General features: G+C 31.6%; 1 protein-coding gene across 1 annotated transcript; it reads right to left on the reverse strand.

Moving 5' to 3' along the window:
* Window positions 1–225: 225 nt before the first annotated feature.
* Window positions 226–3,183, reverse strand: LOC145102115 (equilibrative nucleotide transporter 3-like). Its single transcript, XM_079039474.1, has 9 exons — window positions 2,803–3,183; window positions 2,586–2,690; window positions 2,318–2,473; window positions 2,097–2,240; window positions 1,886–1,991; window positions 1,635–1,810; window positions 1,387–1,547; window positions 834–1,092; window positions 226–614 (listed from the first exon to the last, which is right to left on the reverse strand). The coding sequence occupies exons 1-9, from the start codon at window positions 2,851–2,853 to the stop codon at window positions 504–506; spliced, it is 1,269 nt and encodes a 422-aa protein (XP_078895600.1). The 5' UTR covers window positions 2,854–3,183; the 3' UTR covers window positions 226–503.
* Between the last annotated feature and the right edge of the window lie 7,792 nt (window positions 3,184–10,975).

The following is a 10,975-nucleotide window of genomic DNA, read 5'->3' on the forward strand; positions in this document are numbered from 1 at the left end:
AACCAACTCATATCATGAAATCTAAATATTCCAATCTTTTTAATCTCATGGTTACCAATTCTTTAAAAATGATAAATAACTATTCGTAACATTTTATTGTTATGGCACTTTTGATTTTTTCTAATTCCGCCCCTGGTTTCAACCCTTCTTACCTCTCTCTCATAAGCAATAAACTTTACTTTTACCACATTCTTTGCCATAAATATAAAACAACAAATGATCATCTTCGCTTAGAATATATGACTTTATGATTGTATGATTGTATCAACACATTTCAACATAAACAACACACAATAAACAAAACTTACAAGATTTAAAAAAAAAAAAAAAATCCTATATTCAAAGAACCTTTACCCTTTAGACACGTGCATACTTATACCTTAGCCACATAAATATCAACTTTAACTATATTTTTCCGAGTTCGCGAATATCAAATAACAAATCAAGATCTATAACTAAAAATTCATCAACCAATTAAAATCATTCCAATCACGATTTGTCCTTCAAAATTTTCCATTCCCAATTATCCATAGCCAATCTAAAGCCACACCCGCGAATATTCCACCTAGAAGAAACATTACCAAAATGTTCCCCAATGCATTTGCTTCTGGACCCTGAAAAAATCCAACCAAAAACGTTATCTCCTGATAATCTTTATTCTACACAATTATATCAATGTCATCCAAATACAACACAATTCTCATTATAAACTCCTATAATTATGTAGATTTTCATAGTAAAATGTCTTAACAATAAAAAAGAATAGAAACATAATGCTTTTTATTGCATTTATCACAATAAAAAAAAGATCAACTTTTTCTTTTAATACTCACCGTGCAACCTTTAGGAGCTACAGTCATGACACATACAGTGAGGTAACCATTTGTCAATCCAAGTAAGGATATAAGCATGATCATCCAACCTTGATCACCATATTTTGCAGTGAAATAAAATGCTGGAACAAATAAAAAACGTGCCAATGTAGCAATCATTAGCCATTTTCTTGATTCAATCTTAAGAAACCCGATTAGAGGAATGTATCTGGATATCAAATCCCAAGCATTGTACATTGCTATTAGAACAAGAGGGTACCTATTAAATTTAAAAAAAAAACACCATTAAATTTTGTGCATTTGCTACATGTGACAAGACTTTATTAAGGATATGATATATGATATGAAGGGTATTTATGTCTTTTGCTAAAAATAGAGCATCTCTTTTCACCTTTTTGGACAAACAAAAATTTGCAAAGACAAAATTACCAACTTTTTGTCTAGTGTTCTCAACTTTTTGGATGGGACAATTTTTGTCTATGTAGGACAAAAAATGTCAGTTTTTGTCACCTAAAAAGTAAAAACGTTTTAAATTGATTTAACATGAATTTACCATGAACCCAATTGGTGGTGTCCTGTATTTTCATACAAGAATCCAGGGAAAATGGAGAGAGTAAGGACATATATCAAGAACAAATCCAATGCATAATCGATGTTTTTGACGAGAAGTTGTTTAGTGCTCAATCGTTCAGGAACCTTAGCATCGATATCAGTCTGCAAAAAATACCAAAAAGGTAAAAAAAAAAAAAAATCGATTTTACAAATGTTACATGATTAACATAAAATAAGAGAAAATATTACTGTTCCATTTGATTCGGTTTGGATGCCTGCAGCTGCGAGATCAGATGAAACAGTTTTTGATCCTTCTTTTGCTGCTTTTGTGCGATAATATTTCACAATCGGTAATTTACCAAACACAAAGGCGTATAGAAGAATGCAAAGAAACTCAGAGAATGTTGAGATTCCGAGGAATAAAACTGCGAGAAAAAACAAACTAAAATTTAAGATCGGATATTTGACTAGAATCTTTTGGAAAAAAATATGATACATACTTGCCCCTTTTCGTAAACCATGGGGAGATTTGTCAAATGCGGCTTTTGTAATTAGCCTTAAACCCGATGTTACAATACCAGATGCTCCCAAACCCGCAAAAAATGACTGAAAGATCCGACAAAAGAGTCAACAAACATTTATTGCGAAAAAATTTTCTTGTAAAATTCAAAAATTTTGAGTTTAAAAATAAAAATAAATATAAAAACTTACTTGCATGAATTCTGGCTTCATGAAGGCTAAGTCTCCAACCATTCCACCTTGAACATGAGCATCGGCTACTCCAAATCCGGCAACAAAAACACATATACCGATGTAATTTCCAATTCCACCCTTCCCTGATGTGGCTAAATCTATCTGTATAAACAAGTTTAGAAGGGTGTTTTCGGAATAAAAATACAATTACTAGGTCAAAAGGCGAAAGCTTGACTTACCACAATGAGGGCTAAAGTGCATAAAAAGAATAAGATGTATCCTGCAATGTTACGTTTCCTAGTGTCGATTTTTGACTCGTTATATGCAAGTATTGCTATTGTTCCTATTGCGAAGGGTTGGTAGACCAAGGTAAGTACTCTTGATGGATGATAATCCTATGAAATAAGAACAGAAAATAATTATTATATGCGAAAAGAATTAACAATTTGTTCGTTTGACCAAAAGAAATTAAGCAAATTGAATGATTTTGAAGCCTTTTTCACTTACTGGAAATAACTCATAGTAGTAGTCTCCTATGGTTAACATACTATTCCATGCGACCAAAGATCCAAATCCAAGAATCCAACATACCAAAATTGCAAGAAACTTCCCCTGAGAATTCAAAATATTATCGTTTCTTGAATTATTCATAGTTTAAGCTAAAAAAATAAGGGAAATTGGTTCCAAAATTTGTGGAGTTTTGTAAAGATATTTGAGAACAAACCTCAAGTTTCACTGGAGTTTCGTTTGGAGCAGCGACATTCATAACTGCCATACTGTATAAACAGAGATAGACGAAAGATTATGATTTTCCGAACCCAAGAAGAAATTTGCAAGATTGTTTTGAGTTGGTAGATCATATGAATCTGGGATTCTTTTAAAACTGGGTTTTTGGGTTTTTCATGCCCAAAAAAACATACACAATTGACGATAAATCAAGAATACACGAAACTTCTTATTTTAGGGTTCGATTAGACCTCCATTCCTGTAATCAAACAAAATAAGAGCGAGAAGAAGAGAACAAGTTACCAAGAATGGAGTCCAAAGGGGTTTACAGTGTGCTTACGTGAAGTTAGGGAATTTGATTATAAAAGTTGAAATATATACAAAGATTGGAAAGATACCCTTTTTACTTTTTTGGACTTGTAGTCTGAAACTGATGAAAAGAAAAAGGAATCTGTTAGATGATTAATGATAGGAATCTGAAGAAATCTTTAAAAAATTATTCCAGTTGGAACGTTGAATAATATGGATATTGAATTGATGTGTTGATTAAATCAAAGGATTATAAATGGGAAAGGAAAAGTGTAGGGTAGCCGACTCATGCCACATACTTGCCGCTAAAATGGGGCGATGATTCTTTGCAGGATTGTTCAGATTGTGTTTATCAAGAATTCATCTCAATCCGATCTTATTTTTATTTTTCCTCTATTAAGATTTAAGAGTATATAGCTTATTTATTTGGTAGAATGTTTTTATTAAACAATTTATTTTAATAAATCCTGTTGAATTATATAATTTTTTTTTAAATACTTTCTCAAAAATTATATATCTATTATCATCTATCTATTTAAAATATTTAAAACCATCATAGGATAATTTGTTGTATATATATATATATATATATATATATATATATATATATATATATATATATATATATATATATATATATATATATAAAGTTATAAAATATAATACTCTCTCCGTCCAATATTAATAGTTTATGTTTCCTTTTTAGTTTGTCTCAAAATAATAGTCTACTTCTAAAAATAAATATATTTTTACCAAAATACGCATCATTATTGGTTAACCTATCATGAAATTAAATGCAACAAAATGATAGAATTAAATGCAATAAAATGGTATAATTGTCATTTCATTTATACCATTTAGGCGTGTTCAGCAAAATTAGCTAATAGCTGGTGGCTTGTAGTGGGTCGCTTGTAGTTTGTAGCGTTTTGTTAAACGCTACATGAAGTAGCATTTGAATTTGCAGCGTTTTGTTTAAACTAAACGTTAAAAGCTTGTACTGCCGAACGAGGCTTTCTGTTCAAAACGGAGCGTTTTGTCAAACGCTAGAAGCTCTCAAGCGCTCCCAAACGCTCCGTGCCGAACACAACATTAATAAAGTTAGTGGTAATTAATGTTTTCTTAATCTGTATGTTTTTTGTCTGTGGACAATAATTTTGAGACAAAGAGAATATATTTTTTGAAATATAACAAATTAGATTAATTAGTTTAAAAAAAATCTACTTTGATAATTTTTTTGCCACATTTTATACTTTTATTCATTTTGCCACATTCATTTTGTGGTCATTTTAAATTAGTTTTTTTTTTCAATAAGTTATTTTATGGTTTTTTTATTTTATTAAAATTCACATAATATTTAAATATAATAATTACAATAAATGTATATCGATTTCATTAACTGACATTTTCTTTTAATTTCTAAATTACTAAATTAAAGTAATTAGTTTCCTTTATTTATTTATCTAAATTAGTTGTATAAATTTAAAAGAGAAAAAACACTTTGATTTTTATTTTAAATAAACTCATGTAATATATGAGTCTTACATCTAGTATAAAAATATTTAAGAAGGATAAATAAAGATGTTATTAGAGCCTCTCAGATGATTATTTATTTTAGATTTTTTTTTCTGTATTAATTCATTATTTAGTTTTATTTGATATCATTAGAGTGAATTGTTTTTATATATTTATCTTGACCGCTCAATATATATTGAATGTCAATATAGTATAACGTTTTAAACATCAAACCTTTTTTATTTTTAACATATTTTATTTTCATCTCTTTAGTTATATTTTAGTTTTAAATATTTTTCATTTATTTAACTACTTAATTATTTCTAACATAGTTTTTCATTTATGAAATGTTTAGATACTAATTTCTAATGATAGTCTTAATTTAAAATATTTCATATTAATATACAATATGTTTAAAGATGACTAATTAAATGAGGATATTTTATAAACACTTTAGATAAGTGAAGATTAATAAGTTAAATTTACATAAAAAAAACTATTAAAAAAACTTAACCAATGGAGTGATGGTTTAATTAGAGGTCAGAATTATTAGAATAACAACATAAGACAAAAATATTAAGTGATAGGGTAGATTTACCATTGAAGATTCTCTTAAATAGAAGGGTTAAAATGTAAGGATAATTACAAAATTGATCATAAAAACTGTGAATTTATCTTTTTACAATAAACATCTAAGGCATTTAAAAAGAAAAAGAAAAAAAATATAAATTTGGTCCCTGTGGTATGTCAAAATTTTGGATGTTTGGTCCAAAATGTTTTAGAGTTGCACCAATGGTCCAAAACTTTCATTTTGTTGTAAGTTGATGAGTTTTAGCCATAAGAACATCCTATGTGCTCATACAAACCCTAATGCTTGGATCTAGGTTTCTCTATTATACATGCAATTCATCCAAGACTTTAAACCCTAGATCTAGCATATGATAATCAATATTAACATAACAATGAGTTTAAGATATTACCTTGATTGCTATGTAGCAATAACAATCTCAAATCCTCCTTGTAATGACTTTAGAAAGCTTAGAGTCACAAATGTCACTCCTCTAATGGTTCACAAACACCAAGAGCAAAAGGATGAAGAATAAGGAGAGGGGAGGCTGCCCAAAACGTGTGGAAACCCTAATCAATTAGTTCACCACGTTTTTGAGTCTCAAGGGTGCTTTAAATAGTGAGGCTATTAGGGTTATCTAACAAGGAAACCCTAATTTGGATGCTTAGGCCCTAAGCAACCCATGGACTCCCTCCTTAGAGGCCTAGGACGATTTCTAATGGGTTTCCCCATAGAATTCGTCCACCCCTCTAATATGGAGTCCATTAGCCCAATATTCAACTATCACACAGTTGACAGTTCTAGTCCCTTAAGTTTAATTAATGTCTTTTAGCCACAAACTTAATTCTTATTAATTCTTGACTAATATTAATTAAACAATATGATTTCTCCTTTAATATATTATTCTCATAATATAATAATAAATCATAATTAATCCTTTCTCTCCATAATTCATCCTATCAAGTTGCTTTGGTGAAGGCAACCCAAAAGGACCATGCACCATCGGGTCAAGTACATACCAAAATAGTTATGGACTTAGACACTAATCCAATAGTCTCCCACTTGGATAAGTCTAAATACTATTTTGCGTATGACTTCAGATCCTGATCTGCAATTGTAGCTTTCCAAAGCCGTTGTCAACTTTGATCTTATCAGATATGCATGTCCTTTAGATAAGGGATCATATATTCCTCCATTCTAGATATCGTACAGATATAAGACATGAATTCTAATCATTCTCTCTATACTATTTCCCGACTTCCGATTTATGACGACTGACAACAGACTACAATTGATCTCATCAAATTAGTCCCGGCTCGGCCAAGCGCTTAGGTGTCATCACTAAATCATCGAGGGGCCCAAAGATATCGCTTTTATCCTACTTTGGATAAAAAGAACAGATAAACTTTGACTTAATGCTCGCTTGCACTCACTTACCGAATTACACACAATAATATGTTTTATAACACCAAGTTACTGGTGTGTTTACATATTATCAATGTGCAACCGACTCGCAAGATACAACTCACACATCTCGGCTTCAAGAATATAAGATGTTATCGTCTCACCAATCACTCGAGATACAATTCATGAAGTGATCCAAGTGAGTGTGGGTTTAATCCAATGCTCAAATCATATTCATAAGCACTCATGAACGTTTCAGCAAACAATTGCTTATGTCTATTACACTTTAGACAATCCACGCACCAATTCACGATAGTCTTCATTCATACCTACTTCCAACATATGAACGGCTGTGGTCCGTTCGAATAATTTGACTGTTCTGAACCAATTAAATTATTCAGGAAGTCAAAACATGCAAAGTGAAACACAAGAATAATACTAATCCCATATGGCCCCAAACTTTTGAGTATAAATAAAACACCTTTTATCTATCACCATATTGATTGCTCATTATTTGTTGTTTCGGGTAATCAACTTCTTACTTGAATTATTACTACACTTGTCCCATGCTCTTAGCATGCACACAATGTTTACCTATGGTTCTTACTTTGTGAAATTGATCAAATGAACACATTTCCAATCATACTCATTTCAAAACTCCTAATCCTTTTCACAAGTGGAAGAATATCAAATTCTTACCACTTATAGAATATGCTAGATTCTAACATTTTATGCAATGATCCTTTCATAATGTCATAGTACAAAAGTCACAATGACTATTGCCAATGAAATTACAAAGTCCTCTATCTGATATTGTTACAATACAATTCCATAGACGTGATGTCTCTCACTCAAAGTACATTCCTTGAACATCCTTTTGCATAAAACATTCTAATCTAAACATAGACTCTCAATATCCAACTCCCAATATGGAACAATTTCCATATTTTCCATATGACAACTCATTCTTAATAGAATCTTATCTATTCATAATAATGTCGATATGGTCCATCCAATACTATACTTCCAACTACTCACAAGCGACCAATCTTCGGCGAACTTTGGATCGTCCTTTGATAGTTGTTTAATTATATTAGTCAAAACCGATTCTTGTCCTTTTTCCCTCTAAATGCGCTAGACATTTGGAAAATTTTAGAATGGTTAAATATTATAACCCATTGCAATCGATCCTATACCCGAAGCGTATGGGACACGATGCATAACGTCTTACATAAAGATATGATACTTTATCAATCTTCTGCCATAATATTTAATGTGTCACGTTCTCACAATTCGAACTATGAAGAGGGATGCCATGATCATAATCTAAATTTAAGAACACACTATGTATCCTTGACTAAATTTATTAACATTCCACAACCTAAGCCTTTAGATTTGAAATGAAGCATAATATTATCTCCCTTAATTATAGCAAAACAACTATTCAACCCTTACGACTTTGCAAAGTATAACTCTTGTTTTCTATAATTAATATTGCTAACTTGGAATACTTGCCTTAATAATCATACAAGCACAACATTTATGCTCCCACTATCATGATGATTATTATCATATAAGCATAACACTTATGCTCCCACTAGCTTTGACATGTATTCAGAAAACAACTTAACTTCCAGAAAAACAATACCTATTGAATTTCTTAAGTTCATATTTCTAATACCTAATTCTTTGATAATCCTTTATCTAAGCTTCTCAAACTTATACACCTTTGCCTTAGATGGTTCATATGTGTGTCTAAACAATTCAGAATAATTGCCAAATCTCACAATTCAAATTATGGAAAGGGATACCGTAACCATAATCAAATTTGAGAATACAATTTTCACAATCACAATCTTCTTAAAATCTCTCTTGGGGAAAGCATTTCCTCACAGCCATCTTCATGAAGGAGGGAATCTTATGACACTTAGATTTTAATGGTGTATGTGTTCCTATCCATGCGAATTTGTACAAAACCAAAGTTTGCGATATGTCCAAACTTTTATGGACCGAACTTTCTCAATCTTGATCTCTTGCCTTATGGTAACACGGCTGCCCACCATGTCTTCCAAGTAGTTAAGCAGCTCACCCTTTCCTATCAATGTACTTTTCATTGATCAAGGTCCTTGCCTTTTATGCATTCAAATGAGAACTCATAGGACTCACATGCATAATTAACTCAATTGGAACTGCACAAAAACAAGATAGTGTCAACACGATAGGTTGTCAACCTCAACTCGTGTGCTAGTGATGATCGATAAAGTTTATTCTTGTTTAGTTCTTGAAACTTTTCGAGACCATTAAGACTTCCACTGACTCCTTGACATATAATATTCTCTTGTCAATAAACATTTGTCGACAAACAAATATTCAAGAGTTAGTGTAGCTTTTATCAAGACAAGACATTTCACAAAATTGGTCCTAGTTGGTCTTTGTCTTATCCAAGACATCACAACTTTCCACATTTGATGAATGTTATAAACCTTCTTAAGACTTGTCACTCAATGTCACAATCTTAACTCTAAGACTTGGTTTTGGAACGAAGTATGATTGACTTCTTGATTTAACCATTTTATCAATTCTTGATTCCTCTTCTCAGACATACAATTGCACTAAGACTCACTTAGAGGATCAATTGAGACATCGTTCTTAATCATTAAGACCTATAATAAAACATAATAAAAGATACTCTCCCTTCTTCTTAGAATAGAGAAACTTTTATCTTTTTGCCTACTTGATTCTTCTTTATTCGTTCTGCTATTTATTGAAACTCTTTCAATCAATTGAGAATTACACTTAATCTCATAAGTATAATCATATTTACTTAACCTTAGTAAATCATGACGAATATCTTTGTTACTCTTGTGGTGGACTTGATCAACACACAACCTTGTGTACTTGATCTCCTAGTCCTTCACTTGACACTTTGTCAACGAATTAGTCTAATTTCCAAATATGAAATTTCTCATTCATCATGCAACCAAGTTGTATGATTCCAAGTTTCTGTCCAATTGAAACTTGGGTGATGAGAACCTCTCCTTATTTGGTAAATTCTTGACCTTTCCACAATTAAAATAATTAAGAATCAAATCCATTATTGCTTACAAACATCAATTTTTCATACACACCATTGCAAGGATAAATAAATAATATAAAATCAAAATTTATTTTATTGTGGAAAAATTTGTCCTTACAATTCAATTTAATTGAAAAACTATGTTAATACATATTTCTTAGCAATCTATTCTAACTCTAAGTAGTAACTCAAGAATCCAATCTTCAAGCAATGCGATCGAAATCCATTTCTTCATGATTAGATTCTGCTCACTTCTTCCCTTAAGTTTCCTCTCTTTTCTTCGATCCTACAAGGCATCGAAATGTAATCTTATCACATCATGTATTAAGAATCTAGAATAGGAACTTAAAAGAGTTAGTTAATGGATTTTACCTAAAGCAGAGCCATACTTTTTTACTCTCCCATCTCTTAGATCTCTTAGGTAAATAGGGCAGCTTCGTCTCCAATGCCCTTCTCTTGGCAATAAAAGCAAATTGACTCTTTTGGAACAACACACAGAACTACTTCTGACTTTGCCTTTCTCTTATGATCAAACTTTTCGATCATGGCATGCCTTTCATTGCCATTGCCTATATCCATAGAGGTCTGGAAGGCTGATCCACAAATCAACTTTGCTTTTCCAGTGCACCAAATCATTGCTGATTCAGCAGCAATAAGCATATAGGTGAGATCAATGAGGGTTACGTCGTGGTTCATCATATAGTACTCTCTTACGAACTCACTATATGAGTTAGGAAGTGACTGAAGAACCTAGTCAACAGCCAACTCCTCACAGACAACCAATCCCAACATTCTTAATCTATCAATGTGTGACTTCATCTCTAGGATGTGTGCACACACTGACTTTCCTTCTTCATGTTTACTTGCCAAAAGGGCTTGAGTGAGTTTGAACTTTTCAATCTTTTGAACTTGTGGGTTAGGGAGAATAATAGGAGGAGGTGGAGGAAGTGAAACATGATCTCGTGTTCCTCGATCGAATCGTGGGAATATAATCTTCATGTGAAAAGCTTGTTCCACGGGATTTGGGAAGACCATAGTTGTCATACTTTGACATCTACAAAACGGGAGAAAAATTAAATTCAAGTTAGTTGATTGATTGAGTCCTTAATAAATCACCCAAATGAGATATTAAGGCTAGGACCCAACACAATACTCTACAACCTCGAAAAAGGATGCCGTAATCTAGTTGCAGAATATTTGAAGGTAAGTGAATGACGATTCACTAATTTCCACCATGAAAAAACGAAAAAGAAATTAAAGTTTTAAATCAATTGAAAATTCCTAGATCTTTTGAGATTCATT

Source organism: Lactuca serriola, chromosome 4 (genome assembly GCF_051521515.1).
Source record: "Lactuca serriola cultivar US96UC23 chromosome 4, Lser_US96UC23_V15, whole genome shotgun sequence".
Classification (NCBI taxonomy): Eukaryota; Viridiplantae; Streptophyta; class Magnoliopsida; order Asterales; family Asteraceae; genus Lactuca; species Lactuca serriola.

What these genes read in the sequence shown, in the direction of transcription:
- LOC145102115 (XM_079039474.1), bottom strand. Translation starts at nt 2,853, where the DNA reads ATGGCAGTTATGAATGTCGCTGCTCCAAACGAAACTCCAGTGAAACTT. An exon ending in AAACTCCAGTGAAACTTGAG is followed by an intron (nt 2,691 to 2,802) that starts GTTTGTTCTCAA and finishes TTGAATTCTCAG; the next exon opens with GGGAAGTTTCTTGCAATTTT. An exon ending in ACTACTATGAGTTATTTCCA is followed by an intron (nt 2,474 to 2,585) that starts GTAAGTGAAAAA and finishes CTTATTTCATAG; the next exon opens with GATTATCATCCATCAAGAGT.